Source organism: Amblyraja radiata, chromosome 6, assembly GCF_010909765.2.
Source record: "Amblyraja radiata isolate CabotCenter1 chromosome 6, sAmbRad1.1.pri, whole genome shotgun sequence".
NCBI lineage: Eukaryota > Metazoa > Chordata > Chondrichthyes > Rajiformes > Rajidae > Amblyraja > Amblyraja radiata.
The window spans coordinates 92,288,249-92,309,077 of record NC_045961.1 but is presented as its reverse complement, the minus strand read 5'-3'; the positions used below and the strand labels follow the sequence as shown (position 1 = coordinate 92,309,077).

At 44.6% G+C, this 20,829-nt stretch overlaps 1 protein-coding gene across 11 annotated transcripts in view; it reads right to left on the bottom strand.

The window, feature by feature from the left end:
- Positions 1 to 14,481: 14,481 nt before the first annotated feature.
- Positions 14,482 to 20,829, bottom strand: part of inpp4a (inositol polyphosphate-4-phosphatase type I A) — a 161,596-nt gene continuing 155,248 nt past the window's right edge. For 10 of the 11 annotated variants that reach the window (XM_033023231.1, XM_033023232.1, XM_033023229.1 and 7 more), the window contains one exon: positions 14,482 to 17,079. In XM_033023231.1, the coding sequence (XP_032879122.1) occupies positions 16,947 to 17,079 (133 nt within the window). In that variant the 3' untranslated portion in view covers positions 14,482 to 16,946. The remainder of the gene's footprint in view (positions 17,080 to 20,829) is intronic. The other variant, XM_033023237.1, reaches the window with a different exon arrangement.

The window sequence follows — 20,829 nt, the reverse complement described above, 5'->3', positions numbered from 1 at the left end:
ACTTTGGAAATCCTCTTCATTATCCACAACACCCCCTATCTTGGTATCATCTGCATACTTACTAATCCAATTTACCACCCCTTCATCCAGATCATTGATGTACATGACAAACAACAAAGGACCCAACACAGATCCCTGAGGCACCCCACTAGTCACCTGCTTCCAGCCCGACAAACAGCCATCCACCATTACCCTCTGGCTTCTCCCATTCAGCCACTGTTGAATCCATCTTGCTATTCCTGCATTTATACCCAACAGTTGAACTTTCTTAACCAACCTTCCATGAGGAACCTTGGCAAAGGCCTTACTAAAGTCCATATAGACAACATCCACTGCTTTACCCTCGTCAATTTCCCTAGTAACCTCTTCAAAAAATTCAAGATTAGTCAAACATGACCTTCCAGGCACAAATCCATGTTGACTGTTCCTAATCAGACCCTGTTTATCCGGATGCTTATATATATTATCTCTAAGTATCTTTTCCATTAATTTGCCCACCACTGAAGTCAAACTAACAGGTCTATAATTGCTAGGTTTACTCTTAGAACCCTTTTTAAACAATGGAACAACATGCGCAGTACGCCAATCCTCGGGGACTATTCCCGTTTCTAATGACATTTGAAATATTTCTGTCATAGCCCCGGCTATTTCTACACTAACTTCCCTCAATGTCCTAGGGAATATCCTGTCAGGACCTGGAGACTTATCCACTTTTATATTTTTCAAAAGTGTCAGTACTTCTTTTACTTTGAAACTCATAGTATCCATAGCTACTCTACTAGTTTCCCTTACCTCACATAATTCAATATGTTTCTCCTTGGTGAATACCGAAGAAAATAAATTGTTCAATATCTCCCCCATCTCTTTTGGCTCTGCAGATAGCTGTCCACTCTGTCTCTCCAATGGCCAATTTTATCCCTCGTTATCCTTTTGCTATTAATATAGCTGTAGAAACCCTTTGGATTTACTTTCACCTTACTTGCCAAAGCAACCTCATATCTTCTTTTAGCTTTTCTAATTTCTTTCTTAAGATTCTTTTTACATTCCTTATACTCCTCAAGCACCTCATTTACTCCATGCTGCCTATAATTATTGTAGATCTCCCTCTTTTTCCGAACCAAGTGTCCAATTTCCCTTGAAAACCAGGGCTCTTTCCAATTTTTACTGTTTCCTTTCAACCGAACAGGAACATAAAGATTCTGTACTCTTGAAATTTCCCCTTTAAATGTCCTCCATTTCTCTTCTACATCTTTCCCATAAAACAAAATGTCCCAGTTCACTCCTTTTAAATCATCTCGCATCTCATCAAAGTTAGCCTTTCTCCAATCAAAAATCTCAACCCTAGGTCCAGTTCTGACCTTCTCCATAATTATATTGAAACTAATGGTATTGTGATCACTGGACCCGAAGTGCTCCCCAACGCATACCTCCGCCCCCTGTCCCGTCTCATTTCCTAACAGGAGGTCCAGCACTGCCACTCCTCTAGTAGGTACCTCTATGTATTGCTGCAAAAAACTATCCTGCACACATTTTACAAACTCCAAACCATCCAGCCCATTTACAGAATGTGTTTCCCAGTCTATGTGTGGAAAGTTGAAATCTTTGAGTATAGAAGTTGGGATGTAATGTTAAAATTGTACAAGGCATTGGTGAGGCCAATTCTGGAGTATGGTGTACAATTTTGGTCGCCTAATTATAGGAAGGGTGTCAACAAAATAGAGAGAGTACAGAGGAGATTTACTAGAATGTTGCCTGGGTTTCAGCAACTAAGTTACAGAGAAAGGTTGAACAAGTTAGGGCTTTATTCTTTGGAGCGCAGAAGGTTAAGGGGGGGCTTGATAGAGGTTTTTAAAATGATGAGAGGGATAGACAGAGTTGACGTGGAAAAGCTTTTCACACTGAGAGTAGGGAAGATTCAAACAAGGGGACATGACTTGAGAATTAAGGGACTGAAGTTTAGGGGTAACATGAGGGGGAACTTCTTTACTCAGAGAGTGGTAGCTGTGTGGAATGAGCTTCCAGTGAAGGTGGTGGAGGCAGGTTCGTTTTTATCATTTAAAAATAAATTGGATAGTTATATGGATGGGAAAGGAATGGAGGGTTATGGTCTGAGCGCAGGTATATGGGACTAGGGGTGATTATGTGTTCGGCACGGACTAGAAGGGTCGCGATGGCCTGTTTCCGTGCTGTAATTGTTATATGGTTATATGGTTATATGGTTATATTTGCTCTTCCAATTCTCGTTCCCCATTTGGCGGTCTATAATACACCCCTATAAGTGTTGCTACACCTTTCCCACTTCTCAGTTCCACCCAAATAGCCTCCCTAGATGAGCCCTCCAATCTATCCTGCCAAAGCACTGCTGTAATATCTTCCCTGACTAGCAATGCAACACCTCCACCTCTTGCCCCTCCAATTCTATCACACCTGAAGCAACAAAATCCTGGAATATTTAGTTTCCAATCACAGCCCTCCTGCAACCATGTTTCACTGATCGCCACAACATCATACTTCCAGGTGTCTATCCAGACTCTAAGCTCATCCACCTTTCTTACAATGCTCCTAGCATTAAAATATGCACATTTAAGAAACCCCCCGTCTCTTATTCTCTGTTTATTTCCTTTTTTTTCTTTCTCCTCTTGTGTCCGAGTGCTTCCCTTTTCTGCTCCCTGCCTCCCATTCTGTCTACTAGCTTTCTCTATTTGAGTCCCTCGCCCCAACCATTCTAGTTTAAAGTCTCCCCAGTGGCCTTTGCAAATTTCCCCGCCAGGATATTGGTCCCCCTCGGGTTCAAGTGCAACCCATCCTTTCTGTACAGGTCCCACCTTTCCCAAAAGAAGTCCCAATGATCCAGAAACTTGAATCCCTGCCCTCTGCACCAGTCTTTCAGCCACGCATTTATCCTCCACCTGGCTCCATTCCTACTCTCACTGTCGCGTGGCACAGGCAGTAATCCTGAGATTGTTACCTTTTTGGTCCTTTTCCTTAACTCTCCTCCCAACTCCCTAAATCCTCCCTTCAGGACCTCTTCCCTTTTTTTTTACCTATGTCATTGGTACCTATATGTACCACGACCTCAGGCTCCTCTCCCTCTGATTTCAGGATATCTTGGATGCGTTGAGACACGTCCGAGACCTTGGCACCAGGGAGGCAGACCACCATCCTGGTCTCCCGACTGCGTCCACAGAATCGCCTATCCGACCCCCTAACAATAGAGTCCCCAATTACTATTGCCCTCTTCTTTTTTTCCCTACCTTCAGGAGCAACAGGGCCGGTCTCTGTGCTGGAGGCCCGTCCGCTGTCGCTACCCCCGGGTAGGCTGTCACCCCCATCCGTACTCAAACAGGAGTACTTATTTGCAAGGTGTACCGACATTGGAGTACTCACTCGTTCCTGCCTCTGCCCCTTGCCCTTCCTTAGGTGACCCACATGTCTCTCTCCCGTGGTTTTGGAGTGACCACCTCCCTATAACTCCCCTCTATGACCTCCTCACTCTCCCTGACCAGACAGAGGTCATCGAGCTGCTGCTCCAGGATCCTAATACGGTCCCTTAGGAGCCCCATCTCTCTGCACCTGGTGCAGATGTGGACGTCTGGAGGGCCATCCGACACCATGACCTCCCACATCTGACATCCCGAACAGTACACTGCTCTGACTGTCATTCTCTCGCCTTACCCTGGATCCGATACAAGTATAATACAATAGAAACTGCTGGGAGAAATCAGCAGGTATCTGACTCACAAACAGCTGCTCCCTCTTGCCCTTTAAACTGCACCTTTATTATATAAACAAAAAGCACTGTACCTATAGCCCACTGTACCCTTGGCTCACTGTACCTTTACCAAAGCACTGTACCTTTAGCCAGAAAGCAGAAATGCTAACCTGAGGTTGCACCCAATCAGCTGCTTCCTCTAGTCTGTTTCCGCCAATCAGCGGCTTCCACCAGAACCCTCCCTATGGAGTGTGGAACGTTACGGATTTTGGTAAAAGCCCTGACCCTCCTCCACTCGCTCCAACAATCCCGGGCCTCTGTAAAAGCAAGCCCCGCGCTCGATTTATATACTCACCGCCCTGACCCTCCTCCACTCGCTCCAACAATCCCGGGCCTCTGTAAAAGCAAGCCCCGCGCTCGATTTATATACTCACCGCCCTGACCCTCCTCCACTCGCTCCAACGGTCCCGGTAGAACAAGAAACACTAGAATTCTTAAATATAAAATACTTATGACAAATAAGTGCGTGTGGCATTGATGTCAGATGCAAAGGAAGATACACTAAGGCCACATTAAATATAGGTGTTGGAAGGTTATCAAACCCGCCGACAAGGGAGGTGCCGTGGTAGTCTGGCGCTCCGATCTCTACAAAGCTGAGGCCACGCGCCAACTCTCGGACACCTTCTCCTACCTACCCCTGGACCATGACCCCACTGACGAGCACCAGGCCACCATCCCCAGCACCATCACCGACTTCATCAACTCCCACGCCCTGCCCGACCGAGCCTCCAACCTCATCGTTCCCCAGCCCCGCACGGCCAGATTTTACCTTCTCCCCAAAATCCACAAACCTGACTGTCCCGGAAGACCCATTGTCTCTGCCTGTTCGTGCCCCACCGAACTCATTTCCAAATACCTCGACTCCATTCTATCCCCCCTGGTTAAATCCCTCCCTACCTATGTTCAAGACACCTCAGACACTCTCCGTCGTCTCCGCGCATTCCACTCTCTAGGCCCTCACCTTCACCATGGACGTCCAGTCACTCTACACCTCCATCCCCCACCAGGATGGTCTCAAAGCCCTCCGGTTCTTCCTCGACCAGAGGAGCAACCTATACCCGGCCACTGACACTCTCCTCCGCCTAGCGGAGCTGGTCCTTGCCCTCAATAACTTCACGTTTGACTCCTCCCATTTCCTCCAGATACAAGGCGTAGCTATGGGCACACGCATGAGCCCCAGCTATGCCTGCCTATTTGTCGGTTACGTCGAGCAATCCTTGTTCAAGACGTACCAGGGCCCAATCCCCGACCTCTACCTCCGTTACATCGACGACTGCTTAGGGGCCACCTCCTGCACCCACACACAACTGACTGACTTCATCCACTTCACCACTAACTTCCATCCGGCACTCAAATACAACTGGACCATTTCCGACACTTCCCTACCATTCCTTGACCTCACTATCTCCATTGCAGGTGATAGACTTCTGACCGACATCCACTATAAACCTACTGACCCATGGCTATCTAGACTACACTTCTTCCCACCCTGCTTCCTGTAAGGACTCCATCCCCTACTCCCAATTCCTCCATCTACCATTCTGAAAAGTCCTCATTCTTCAGGGAACGGGGATTCCCCTCCTCCACCATAGATGAGGCTCGCACCAGGGTCTCTTCCATACCACGCAACACTGCTTTCTCTCCCCATCCCCCCACTCGCAACAAGGGCAGAATCCCCCTAGTCCTCACCTTTCACCCCACCAGCCGTCACATACAACAAGTAATCCTCCGTCAGTTTCGCCACCTCCAACGTGACCCCACCACTCGCCACATCTTCCCATCTCCCCCCATGTCTGCCGTCCGCAAAGACTGCTCCCTCCATAACTCCCTTGTCAATTCTTCCCTTCCATCCCGCACCACCCCCTCCCCGGGCACTTTCCATTGCAACCGCAAGAGATGCAACACTTGTCCCTTTACCTCTCCCCTCGACTCCATTCAAGGACCCAAGCAGTCATTCCAGGTGCGACAGAGGTTTACCTGCATCTCCTCCAACCTCATCTACTGCATCTGCTGCTCTAGATGTCAGCAGATCTATATCGGTGAGACTAAGCGGAGGTTGGGCGATTGTTTCGCCGAACACCTCCGCTCGGTCCGCAATAACCTACCTGACCTCCCTGTGGCTCAGCACTTCAACTCCCCCTCCCACTCCGTATCCGACCTCTCTGTCCTGGGTCTCCTCCATGGCCAGAGCGAGCAACACCGGAAATTGGAGGAACAGCACCTCTTATTCCGCTTGGGCAGTCTGCATCCTGGGGGCATGAACATCGAATTCTCCCAATTTTGTTAGTCCTTGCTGTCTCCTCCCCTTCCTCAGCCCTCCTGCTGTCTCCTCCCATCCCCCAGCCCTCGGGCTCCTCCTCCTTTTTCCTTTCTTCTCCCTGCCGCCCCTCAGTCTGAAGAAGGGTTTCGGCCCGAAACGTTGCCTATTTCCTTCGCTCCATAGATGCTGCTGCACCCGCTGAGTTTCTCCAGCATTTTTGTGTACCTTAGGTGTAAGAAGGAACTGCTGATGCTGGTTTAAACTGAAGATAGGCACAAAAAGCTGGCGTAACTCAAAGATTGTCCAATCAAGAAAGTGGAGGGAGGTGTCGGAGATGGTCCAAGTGAATTTGAGTGCAGGATGGAAATTGGTGATGAAGTTGCCACCATGATTGAGCTGGAGTTACTCCAGCTTTTTGTGTCTGTCTACATATAGGAATTGGTCTGAAAAAAGGTTTAGTACAGTTCAAAAAACACTGCGAGTCTGCAATATATTTTTAATATTATTTATTTAAAAGATTATAAAGGGGCTGTCCCACTGTGGTGACCTAATCTGCGAGTTTGCCCTCGACTCAAACTCGCAGCATGGTCGATACGTGGTCTTAGGAGGTCCTATGAGGTCACTGGAACTCTCCTTCATGCTCGAGGGAAGTTCCCGAATACTTGCGGCCTCAGCTGGGTCGTGGAAGATTTTTCAGCATGCTGAAAAATTTTCCGGAGTAAAAAATGGTCGGCATGGTTCTTTTGAACTCGTAGTGCAGTGGAGTGGGGTCGCTATGTAGTTACAGGCAGTCGAGGGCAGCCGTAGGCAATCTCCTTCACTGACCGGGCATTTTAATTGGCTCATTGGAGTTTTCAGGACCAAGGAAAACCGACAGGAAGGTTAAATGCCCGCTAAACTTTATTAAACGTTGTCTGATTTCTTAAAAGTGTATCCACTCCTTCTCTTCCCCCCCCCCCCCCCTATGGATTGAGAGAATTTATTTTCCTATATCTGCAGAAAGGGATATCTCCCAGTAACTCCATCATAGCTGTATGAGATTCTCAAATCAGTCCAAGCCAATTTTGAAACTACAAACAAATGGCAGACAAAGAGTAGTTGAGCTCAGAACACTAGCTTGGTACATGTTTAGGGTTCAATAGATAGTGCTGATTACCTACAAATGAGGTTGTGTCACACCATTTTATTATTTCAATTAGCTTTGGTAATCGCATTCTCACAATATAGGTAAATATACTTCACATGCGTCAACTCACCAATCGTGAAATTTCAGCATTTTCCACCAAATGTGGAACCATGGCATGAATTTATCAGGCACTCATTCTTACTTCTCATCTGCAGCAGCTCTTTGACTTCAGAGTTGGTGGACAGAACATCAGGTCACTTGGAACAGCAGACCTACCACTGCTTTCCATCCCAACAGAGCTCCTGTGAATAGAGCTCTCCCTGAGCCATGATGTGGCTTGGTCCTCTTGATTTTACACTCGCTGGTCAAGATCACAATGGCTGCTGTCATCGCCCGTTTCCATACAATGGTGTCATCCGCGTCAGCCATGTTATGTATCATTTACGCATTCAATTAGCAATAATGGAGGGGGTAAATGAAACAAGCCGATTGACAAACACTGTTTTACATCTTGTTCAAAAGGGAACTGCAGATGCTGGAATATCGAAGGTACACAAAATTGCTGGGGAAACTCAGCGGGTGCAGCAGCATCTATGGAGCGAAGGAAATGGGCGACGTTTCGGGCCGAAACCCTTCTTCAGACTGATGGGGGGTGGGGGAAAGAAAGAAGGAAAAGGGGAGGAGGAGGAGGAGCCCGAGGGCGGGCGGATGGGAGGGTGTGAGGAGACAGCTAGAGGGTTAAGGAAGGGGAGGAGACAGCAAGGGCTAGCCAAATTGGGAGAATTCAATGTTAATGCCATAAGGACGCAAGGTCCCCAGACGGAATATGAGGTGCTGTTCCTCCAATTTCCGCTGTTGCTCACTCTGGCAATGGAGGAGACCCAGGACAGAGAGGTCAGATTGGGAATGGGAGGGGGAGTTGAAGTGCTGAGCTACCGGGAGGTCAGGTAGGTTATTGCGGACTGAGCGGAGGTGTTCGGCGAAACGATCGCCCAACCTACGCTTGGTCTCACCGATGTAAATCAGCTGACATCTAGAGCAGCGGATGCAGTAGATGAGGTTGGAGGAGATACAGGTGAACCTTTGTCGCACCTGGAACGACTGCTTGGGACCTTGGATGGAGTCGAGGGGGGAGGTGAAGGGACAGGTGTTGCATTTCTTGCGGTTGCAATGGAAAGTGCCCGGGGAGGGGGTGGTGCGGGAGGGAAGGGAAGAATTGACGAGGGAGTTGCGGAGGGAGCGGTCTTTGCGGAAGGCAGGCATGGGGGGAGATGGGAAGATGTGGCGAGTGGTGGGGTCACGTTGGAGGTGGCGGAAATGGCGGAGGATTATGTGTTGTATTTGCCGGCTGGTGGGGTGAAAGGTGAGGACCAGAGGGACTCTGCCCTTGTTGCGTGTGCGGGGATGGGGAGAGAGAGCAGTGTTACGGGGTATGGATGAGACCCTGGTGTGAGCCTCATCTATGGTGGCGGAGGGGAATCCCCGTTCCCTGAAGAACGAGGACATTTCCAATGCCCTGGTATGAAATGTCTCATCCTGGGAACAGATGCGGCGTAGGCGGAGGAATTGGGAGTAGGGGATGGAGTCTTTACAGGGGGCAGGGTGGGAAGACGTGTAGTCCAGATAGCCATGTGAGTCAGTGGGTTTGTAATGTATGTCGGTCAGGAGTCTGTCCCCTGCGATGGAGATGGTGAGGTCAAGGAATGGTAGGGACGTGTCGGAAATCGTCCAGGTGTATTGGAGTGCCGGATGGAAGTTGGTGGTGAAGTGGATGAAGTCAGTCAGTTGTGTGTAGGTGCAGGAGGTGGCACCAAAGCAGTCGTCAATGTAACGGAGGTAGAGGTCGGGGATGGGGCCCTGGTACGTCTCGAACAAGGATTGTTCAACGTACCCGACAAAGAGGCAGGCGTAGCTGGGGCCCATGCGTGTGCCCATAGCTACGCCTTGTGTTTGGAGGAAATGGGAGGAGTCAAATGTAAAGTTATTGAGGGTGAGGACCAACTCCGCTAAGCGGAGGAGAGTGTCAGTGGCTGGGTATAGGTTGCTCCTCTGGCCTCAGAGCCCTCCGGTTCTTCCTCGACCCTCCATCCCCCACCAGGATGGCCTCGGAGCCCTCCGGTTCTTCCTCGACCAGAGGAGCAACCTATACCCAGCCACTGACACTCTCCTCCGCTTAGCGGAGTTGGTCCTCACCCTCAACAACTTTACATTTGACTCCTCCCATTTCCTCCAAACACAAGGCGTAGCTATGGGCACACGCATGGGCCCCAGCTACGCCTGCCTCTTTGTCGGGTACGTTGAACAATCCTTGTTCGAGACGTACCAGGGCCCCATCCCCGACCTCTACCTCCGTTACATTGACGACTGCTTTGGTGCCACCTCCTGCACCTACACACAACTGACTGACTTCATCCACTTCACCACCAACTTCCATCCGGCACTCCAATACACCTGGACGATTTCCGACACGTCCCTACCATTCCTTGACCTCACCATCTCCATCGCAGGGGACAGACTCCTGACCGACATACATTACAAACCCACTGACTCACATGGCTATCTGGACTACACGTCTTCCCACCCTGCCCCCTGTAAAGACTCCATCCCCTACTCCCAATTCCTCCGCCTACGCCGCATCTGTTCCCAGGATGAGACATTTCATACCAGGGCATCGGAAATGTCCTCGTTCTTCAGGGAACGGGGATTCCCCTCCGCCACCATAGATGAGGCTCACATCAGGGTCTCATCCATACCCCGTAACACTGCTCTCTCTCCCCATCCCCGCACACGCAACAAGGGCAGAGTCCCTCTGGTCCTCACCTTTCACCCCACCAGCCGGCAAATACAACACATAATCCTCCGCCATTTCCGCCACCTCCAACGTGACCCCACCACTCGCCACATCTTCCCATCTCCCCCCATGTCTGCCTTCCGCAAAGACCGCTCCCTCCACAACTCCCTCGTCAATTCTTCCCTTCCCTCCCGCACCACCCCCTCCCCGGGCACTTTCCGTTGCAACCGCAAGAAATGCAACACCTGTCCCTTCACCTCCCCCCTCAACTCCATCCAAGGTCCCAAGCAGTCGTTCCAGGTGCGACAAAGGTTCACCTGTATCTCCTCCACCCTCATCTACTGCATCCGCTGCTCTAGATGTCAGCTGATTTACATCGGTGAGACCAAGCGTAGGTTGGGCGATCGTTTCGCCGAACACGTCCGCTCAGTCCGCAATAACCTACCTGACCTCCCGGTGGCTCAGCACTTCAACTCCCCCTCCCATTCCCAATCCGACCTCTCTGTCCTGGGTCTCCTCCATTGCCAGAGTGAGCAACAGCGGAAATTGGAGGAACAGCACCTCATATTCCGTCTGGGGACCTTGCGTCCTTTTGGCATTAACATTGAATTCTCCCAATTTGGCTAGCCCTTGCTGTCTCCTCCCCTTCCTTAACCCTCTAGCTGTCTCCTCCCACCCTCCCATCCGCCCGCCCTCGGGCTCCTCCTCCTCCTCCCCTTTTCCTTCTTTCTTTCCCCCACCCCCCATCAGTCTGAAGAAGGGTTTCGGCCCGAAACGTCGCCCATTTCCTTCGCTCCATAGATGCTGCTGCACCTGCTGAGTTTCCCCAGCAATTTTGTGTACTGTTTTACATCTTCCCTTTTTATCAGTACATGTGAAAAGGTAAATGGAAATTTGACCCACAAATAGAGATACTCTCATCACATGACATTTGTTGACAAGCGCTATAATAATTCTCTCTGCATGGTACTATTGGGCTTTTAAAGAACATGAAAAGGTCTTACATTGGTAAATGTATTTCCTTCGCTCCATAGACGCTGCCTCACCCGCTGAGTTTCTCCAGCATTTTTGTCTACCTTACATTGGTGAATGTTCTTTTAGAAATAGACTGAAGAATATAGTGGGTAGATGATAGGGAAAGATGATATACAGTACTTATAGATCTTTTTCCATTTATATCAATCAAATGAGACTTGCTTAGAGAAAATCGGATTAGCTCAAGATGGGACATCTTGGTCAGAATGGATGAGTTGGGCCAAAGGCACGCTGTATAACTCGAAGTATGAATCACCATTAGGCAGGGCACAGAATGCATGCTTTCTGCACATTATTTGGTGCTATTCTTTTATCTGGGTTTTAACGACTCCATCAAATTTAGATTTAAAACTGAAATCTGACAAAATGACTATGACGGAGCCTTCTTCACATGTGACGTCCCTGCCTCTTGCAGGCTCCTCTAATGACTGGTCTAACAGGCAATCACCTGACCTGCTGTCAAGCCAATTCAGTTGTGTTGCACCTTAAGCAATTTGTCACAGCTCTTTACACATATATTGCAACGATAATTTCTCTATTTGCCAGTATACTTCTATTGATTAAATTTCAACATTTTGCTTCCAAAGCACATAAGTTAAGGCCATTCCTTCTCAAAGACAATTTGAACTGTGCGAGTAGTGCATTTTTTAGTCTGTTCAATGCCCGTTCCACAAACCAGTGACCTGGATCTCCTCCACTGTAGAGTGAGGCCCAATGCAAATTGGAGGAACAGCACCTCATATTTTGTTTGGGCAGCTTACATCCCAGGAATATTGACTTCTAATTTCACGTAACCCTTGCTTTCTCTCTCTGTCCCCATCCTAGTTCCCTGACTAGTTTTCCTGTCCTACTGATTCAATTTTACTGATTGTATGCCTCGTTGTCACCTTCCCCTCAGCTAACAATGATCCATTCTAGTTTCCTTTAGCTTCGTCCACTTTGATCTCTCATTTTCACAACTCACCCTTCCATGTCTCTATGTCTCCCTCTCCTCGACCCTCAGTCTGAAGGGTCTCGACCCAAAACGTCACCGATTCCTTCTATCCAGAGCTGCTGCCTATCCTGCCCAGTTACTCCAGCATTTTGTATCTTCAGTGCTAACCTTGTTCACCTCCATCTTCCTGCCTTTTATAATTTGACAAGAATAAACACTCAAGAACCCAAAATGAAGACATTAAAAGGAAAGTGCAAAAGATAGACACAAAATGCTGGAGTAACTCAGCTGGGCAGGCAGCATCTCTGGAGAACATGCAAAGGTGACTTTGTACGTCAGGACCCTTCCTCAAAAAAAAGGAAAGTGCAGTTGGTTTAACAGCTTGACATTCATCTAGATACTTTCTTAAAGACTGTGCATCACTTAAAGATAGAACACAGCACAGGAACAGGCCCGTGGCCCACAATGTCCCTGCTGAATATGATGCCAAGTTAAACTAATCTCCTCTGCCCGCAAGCGATCCATATCCATGTACCTGTTTCCTTAAGAATTAAATAGCTAAACAGCTTAGGTTGAGAGATAAACCTCTTTGGGTGAACATCAATTGGTAAACTCCACGGGTGAACATCAAAGAACATCAGAGGAAGATGGCTGAACTTTGGTGCCTTCCCTCACAGTGGGAAACTTTGATTCTGCTGTGTGGGGATGTTTTATGTTGGACTCTATCGTGTTGTGCTCTTTTTTTATTCGTACGGTTGTATGGTGACCACACTTTTCACTGTACCAATTGGTACATGTGACAAATAAATGTATCTTGTGTATCTTGTCCACTTTCTCAGGCCACATTTATGCCATTCATTCGAGGATAATTGTTCCATTCACTGGTAATCTTCACTTAAATTAAATTAAATTAAATTTCTTTATTTATATAGCACATTTTTAGTCAACTTGCATTGACCCCAAAGTGCTTCACATAATTACATTCACACACACAGGCAAAGATGGGTGAAGTGTCTTGCCCAAGGACACACACAGGCAAAGGTGGGTGAAGTGTCTTGCCCAAGGACACAATGACAGTATGCACTCCAAGTGGGATTCGAACCAGCTACCTTCCGGTTGCCAGCCGAACACTTAGCCCATTGTGCCATATGTCGTCCCAAGTGGGGCGTGCAAATTTCTCAAAAAGCAGATTGACTGATCACTGTATTAATTAGTAGACTAGAATAGAAAAGTTGTAGCAGTATATTGGATACATATGAGATAGAAGACTGTGTTTATTAGATTAAGACAATTGCTCAGCCCAACAAATAAACCTCAGAAAGCATGAGGGCAAATCACAAATTCAGTTCATTCAAGCACATATAGCAGTAACGTACCAGGTATTTAAAAACACGGTCAAAGCTGAAGGAAATGAAACATATTGAGGGTGTCAGAAGATTTATTTCAAGATTTAAGTGCATGCTGTGTACAATGTGCCTAGTTGATTTGGGTTTAACTTGTCTTCATGATCCTGCATGACACTGTGCTCTATTGTTCTCTGGTTTATCCAATGAATAGTCGAGCAAGGTGCACAAAGGGCCCCCTTTGCTACCCTCGGCAGCTCTGAGTCGGGGAGGGAAGAAATGGCCTGAGATTGTAGCTCACTTCCTGCATGGGGTAGGGGATTGGGGTTGAATGGTTCTTTCTGAACTGCAAAATATAACCGGCAAAAATACCGAAGCAACATCTAACGTTGCTACTCACACCCAAATGCTAGTGTAACAGAAGCAATCTCATGGAATCATCGTCAGTGAGGGGACAAACTATTCAAGATGGAAAAGTATCTATAAAAACTGCTGCACTCCTGCATTCACTGATATAATATGCTCACTATAAAGCCAGAATGCCTTTAATTAGTCCAAAGTCATTTAAAAGAAGTGCCAGAAGTCAGTCATTGTCTTGTTTTGTGGTGATCCAACGTTGCTGCTGGAGATATTTGGAACGGAATAAGTCTGTCTACAAGCAAACACTGATAATCTCAAATAATAACAACTATTTACTCCTGGAATGGGAATCTTGGTGACTTAAAAAAAAACTATTGCAATTGCAATACCTCACCTATGGTCCAAACTGAGATCAGATCATTCAGAACAAATCTGATTTTTGGCTTTAGTCGTTAAGATACAGCGCGGAAACATGCCCCTCGACCCACCGAGTCTACACCGACCAGCGATCACCCCGTACACAAGCACTATCCCACACGCTAAGGATAATTTTCAATTTTTACTGAAGCAAATTAACCTGCAAACCGTGTATGCCTTTGGTGTGTGGGAGGAAACCAGAGCACCTGGGGAACATAGAAACTCCATACCGACAGCATCCGTAGACAGGATCGAACCCGGGTCTCTGGCGTTGAAGGCAGCGACTCCACCGCTGTGCCACCCTAGGCTTGATGTGATCTGTTTTTAAGGTATCTTTCCTTGATCTGGCATTAAAATATTTTGATGTTGCATTCAAATATTTTCAAAGAGTAGAAAGTTAGATCAAGAAATACCGTGGTGTATATAACAAAGACGGAGCATAGTTGAAGACAAACAACTTGTCAGTATCCTTTTTAATATTTCATACCATAGGTGAGAAGCACATTATACAACTTACTTGAGTCTAATGTGATTGTAGGGAACAAAAATAATCCCACAGGTAAGATACATCTAACAGTTTGAATACTGCAAAACATAAATTAAATTTGCAAAAGGTCACGTGAAATGTAAAGACTTTCGGACCAAATGATATTTTCATATACATTACATACCTGAAAAAATGTGCAACTTAAAATCATAACTGCATCTCACAGTAAGATATGGAATACACAGGTAATTTACAGGATTCGCTAGTATAATACAACATAATCAAATGTGTACTAATACAACTTAGTTTCCTCATCTATACCAATATTCTCAAGTGCAGTCCTTCCTGTTTTGCAAGATCGATCCTAACTCAGCAGAATAACGTTTGGCATGCTTTTAAATTGAGACAAGATTCTAATGTTGCACAAATTGCCGTTTTGAAAAAGACATGAACAAAGTCAAAACAAAGAAAATTGGTTCAGTGGAACTATATCTGCATTTCATCTGCACCTCCAAGTAAAACTAGTGGTCGGTTTTGGGCTTTTTTTTAAACTGTGCCCAGCATAGTGCGTGGAAAACCTTAATATGCAATGGAATCAGAGCAGCAGAAACAGCAAAGTTAAACAATTTCCTTTGACAGTTTTCTTCATAAATTACTTTCAGTGCCAACTTTCTCTTGCATCTTGTAAAACAGCAATGTATTTTATATAAAAAGGTTAAAAACTTTGTGAACCTTATAAATAAAATCCATGCGCAATTTCCTCAAAAGTAACAGTACAGGTATAATAAAAATGCATTTCACTTGATTTACTGGGGGGGGGGGAGGTGGAGGGGGTTACATACAGTACAAGAGCCCACTCTTACTTAAGTGCTTTAATGCAGGTATGTGCATTTAAAAGTAAAAATCTTTTAAATCCTATATATTGTCTAATCGCAAATAAAACTGCAGAAGCAACTTGGAAAGTGTACAATTGCTAGCAGACTGGCAGATATGTACTGCATTCTGGATCATCGGAACAACTAATTATCGGAACTATTTAAAAAAAAGTTTACAACTCTTTATTCATCCACGTTGTGCATTTAGAGAACCCCACATACCTCGAAGGAAGTCGAGAACATTCCTTATGCAAGGAAACAAAAATATGCAGTGCGACAACCATGAAGATTTGGTTAAAAATAAACCAAGTTCATGGAAATACATTCATTTGACCCAAAGATATGTTTCATCCAATAGTTTCCACAATGAGGTCTACTACCTATATTCCTTTGTTGGCAGTTAGGATATTTTTTTTTTAACTGGGGCTATGATTAAAAGAATACAATGTCATTGCAAAGCAACATTAAAAAAAAATGCAAAGCTGGCATTTTTGTACAATGGCACGTAAAAAAGGACACCAGATAACATGGTTTGTTAGCACAAGATTAGGCAACTTGGATCGCAATGCATTTTGCGCAACAGCAAGTAAAAAGGTACCTGGTTACAGTATCTGGAATGGTGACAAAACATGTAAAGCAAATCCGTATGTTGCTAAAGTGAAGCAAGCTGGGTGAGGTATAGAAATGAGTGCCAATGAGTTGCATGGTAGTTTCTCACCCATGACTTTCCTCACAAATATTCTTAATTCAATTAAGATTTTGCATTATTGAAGTAACTCTATTAAAAAGAAAACCTCCCTTTCCTCTTTCTGCATTCACATGTCTTACATACACAATGCTTGTTTCTATATCTGACTGTTCAACACACACTTCCTACAAAAAGATTATTGATCCTGTACTTCTACTGCTTTGAATAAAAAGCAGGTATGTATATACTATAAAGCTGGAGTTATTGTTGTGACTCGGGCAGTCTAACGGAAAGCCACATTAACATTGCATCTGTCAGTAAAATGGGAAGGCCAAGCAAATATTTTGCTGTCTGCCCCCAAAATCAGCGCATCTTCGAAATAAGCACCCCTTGTTCTTTTAAAACATAAAGCCAAGTCTCTAGTCTGATATGAGCATGCAGTTGGAATAGTTTCGACTCAACTCCAGACAATGCCCTAACCATCCAGTCAGACTGTACTGATAACATTGAGTAGAGGAAGGACCTTCCATATTCTGGTTTCATTCTAATTGTTTTATTTTTAATGCAGATTGCTTTAAAATAGTAACCCCACAATCTACTCTATCGTGTATTATAGTATATCTTGATAAACTAGCCGAAAGAGCATGCTCTACATTTATAGAGGAAATAGACCAATTTGGGCGATTTTGCAGAACATTTGCATCTTCAAGAAACATTTAACTGTTCAACGAACTACTTCTTTTTGGTTGACAGCTATGTTCACTATACACATTTCAATGTAAAAATCCCCACAGCTATCACTATAAACGAGTAGTCATTCACAGGAGTCACATTTGGTTAAGGTCTTATTTCCTAATTTTAACTGTCGACTTTTCCAAAGGTTCCTTCTGGTGGCCTGTAATGTTTTGGAAAAGCCTTCAACTGTAGAGTGTTAAATGCGTACTTGCGACATCCAACATTCTTCATGGTGTTTTCTCGGCGACATCCCTCACTGGGGAAGAAACAAGTACAGAGAATGATAGCAGCAAAGAATGATATAAAATGATACAAAAGAAAAGACCTTTAAGACAATGGCAGGGTGAGCATTTGGTTAATAATGAGGCATATGAATGGTGAGCAATGAGATTACACAATATACGCTTCACAGACCAGGAGTAGATTGTTCATGTTTGCACAGTCATGTAAAAAAGATCAATTTAGTTCAGGTTATTATAACACACCCAAAATCATTTCTATTCAGAGTCACATCAATGGCCTGGATTGGCGTCAAACACTTGTGTCCACTGCACATATTATGGTTTGGCAATTAAAATATATAAAAATTATTAATGCTTCCAGGTTGCTGATTTCTACGTAACACTTTGAAGTAGTGGCAGTCTTAAGCATAAAGACTTTGAGCTGCCAGAAGAGAGCAACAGCCGACTTTCATGTGGCGAGGAGCTGATTTTGAAGTGCACTTCACGCTGGATGGGAAAATGTATGGGTCAGGCTTCAGGATTGAGCCTCAGTTCATGCATGAGGGGTGTTCTGTAATAGTGCTCAAGGCAGTGGGAAAAAGATGCATTTTGGACGTTTCTGATTACTACTTAGCAAACACACATGTGGTAACAAAAAAACGGATGGAGGGGATTCCATTTCAAATATCAGTGCACCCTTATCTACATCCAGAATGTGTACAGCCATGAGGTCTTGAATGTTCCACACATCATGACATTGGAATATCATTTTTTTCATAAATGGGATTGTATTAAATGATTTAAAGAAATTTAGGTCTGGGGCATTCAGTAACATCAAACAACGTAGTCAGAGCTCATTCAACCCATTGTACTGAAAGCCTGAAAGAGTTAGCCATTGAATACAACTGTCCTGCCCTTTTCCCAGAGCCCTGGGTCAAATCAAAGTGAAAATATGATTTATTTACTCACTTAGTATCAGGCCAAATGGGTGTGCTATAAGCGAGTGCAGAATGCAGTACAATAAATGCCTGTGTGTACACAAGCACGTTTTTGTCATGTAATACCTTGGCCAGGCATCTGAGCAGACATTTTCTTTTTAACTGGCAAAGCATTTCTTATGCAAGTTACATTAGTTACAAGACAAATTATCCCAGAAAAGGCCAGCGTACATTTTAAAAGGTTATACTATTTCAAAATAATTTTGAATGCGATTTTAAGTACAGCCAAGCAGTTCCAAAATGGATTTACCACTTTTGAGGTCTCTTCCGAGAAAGTACAGCAGTTTCAGAACTCAACACAAAAAAGAACATTACAATAGAACGGTCACACAACATCTAAAAGGAAAGATATAACTGCACTAAAAAGTGTAGGGAGACGGTCAAATAGTTTTTTTTTGAAAATACACTATATTAGCTTAGTCCTTTTATTTTGGATATATTCCAAGAATTTGAGGTACAGGTCAAACACTTCTTTACAAGAGTTTCAGTGTGCACATTAGTTAGAATCTTTCATACATCCTCTAGCTTGAGCTTTGATAAAATATATACATAAATTACAGTATAAAGTTGACATTTGTAAGGCAAATTTTATGGTGGACAATTCTATTGCACATCCTTCCATTCAGCGGCTTCTGAGAAACAAGTAACTAAGCTCCTTTTTTAAAAACTTTTTTTTTTGGAAATAGGAATGGCTTTTAATCTTCTCTTCATTGGCATCGAAATCTGGCCAGCAGATACGCCAGACTCAGAAAGACCCACACAATCATTAAGTTGGGGCTAAAAGCAAGTAAAGGAATAGAATAAAGGAGATTGGGGTCAAGCCTGCATTCGCGGATGGGCACCAAGCCACTCAAGTTCTTCTGTGTGACTACCTCCCGCGTTCCAATGCTGTGAAAAGGGAAAATATAGGAGATGGCAAGAGTGGGGCGGGTGAGGCGAGGGGCGGAGTGGGTGATGGGGAAAGGCAGCAACACAGTCGTGCAGCAAACACAGCAAAAAACAACAGGCAAAGGGATTTACAACAGGAGAGACAGACGAGAGGCAGAGAGAGAGAGAGAGAGAGAGAGAGAGAGAGAGAGAGAGACAGAGAGAGAGACAGAGACAGAGAGAGAGACAGACAGAGAGACAGAGAGACAGACAGAGAGAGATAGACAGAGAGAGATAGACAGAGAGAGAGACAGAGAGAGAGACAGAGAGAGTGACAGAGAGAAAGACAGAGAGAAAGACAGAGAGAAAGACAGAGAGAAAGACAGAGAGAAAGACAGAGAGAAAGACAGAGAGAAAGACAGAGAGAGAAAGACAGAGAGAGAGAGGTGGAGAGAGAGAGACAGAGAGATAGAGAGACAGACAGAGGTAGAGAGAGATTTGTTTATGGACAGAAGTACAAAGGGTACAAAATAGAATTTACAGAAGGAGGTACCAAAACCAGCAAATGATAATAAGATTGACAAAAGTAACACATTAGAAAGAGAAAGAGTGACAAAAGGGAAAAAAAGAGAAAAGTTGAAAATTCAGAAAGAATGCCAATGGTCTCTCATGTTCAGTCCGTATGTGACAAGTACATGCTGCATTGCCATGCCTCACGCCATGCTTCACATTGCACAAGCAAACTGAACGTGAACAACCATCCTCGTATTTAACCCTTTCTCACCATCAAAAGGAAAATAAATTCTACGGTTTCCAGACAAACTTGGTTGAGTAAATCTTTGGATCATAATATGTCGAACAGGACTGGTATCTTAATCACAAGTGACTTAGTTCTGAGAATTACTAACTATTCCACAATGTTTAGCATACTAAGTTAAGTTGACATCTGTGAAGGTTAGAATCCAATTATAAATCACAGCTATATTTAAAACTATGGCAGAATGAATGATTTATTTTTAATCTATTTAGTTACTTATCAGTGTAAAGGTTAGTAGAGAAATTTAGATCACCGGTTATTTTCTCTCTATTTGGTTGAGATAGGATTAAATAACAGGTAAACAGAGAAAGGATAAGAAAACTACAGAAACATTGAGACAAGGTACACAATAAAATTAACTGTAAAACTTGAATGTTCAAACAGGGTTTGATCATTTGGTGTAGTATCATTTACTGTGATTTAAATTCTTATCCTTTCTTATACAGTAAATTAACATGTCTTTAGTGCTGACTTATCATACTTGACAAATATTTAAAGGATTCTGTGTTCCTGAATTTGCAAAACATGAAGCAAAAATCGATGAACAACGCATAAATGAGGAATACAAATCAAAAGGATTAGCTCTTGGACACCTTTGAAGTTTTAGCCACATTCACATAGTTTTGTTCGACGAGAAGCAAATAACTTTGCTGCTTCTGTGCAGCAGGAAAATGAGCAAACTGCAGAAGAGTTTTACGGAGAGAATGCCAGATACACCAAAACTATATCGGAACCAAACATTCCAGTTTTCCTACTTCCCAGTGGGTTCAATCAATTGAAAGTTAAAAATAATGATGCAAAAAGTAGTTCCTACTTTGAATTTTAATAATTGCATTTATCACCTATCAACCATAATTCAATTACTTTCTGCATTGTTTCCTTTCATTCGTGAGGTGATTTTCCTGATTTGTGGAGCTGCAGAGCAAGTTCTTTGAAACTAAGTTTTATAAAAGGCAAGGTACACAAAAAATGCTGCAGAAACTCAGCGGGTGCAGCAGCATCTATGGAGCGAAGGAGATAGGCAACATTTCGGGCCGAAACCCATCTTGTAAAAGGCATCTTGGAGAATGCTTGAGGTGCTATTGAGTCTCCTGGTTATGCTT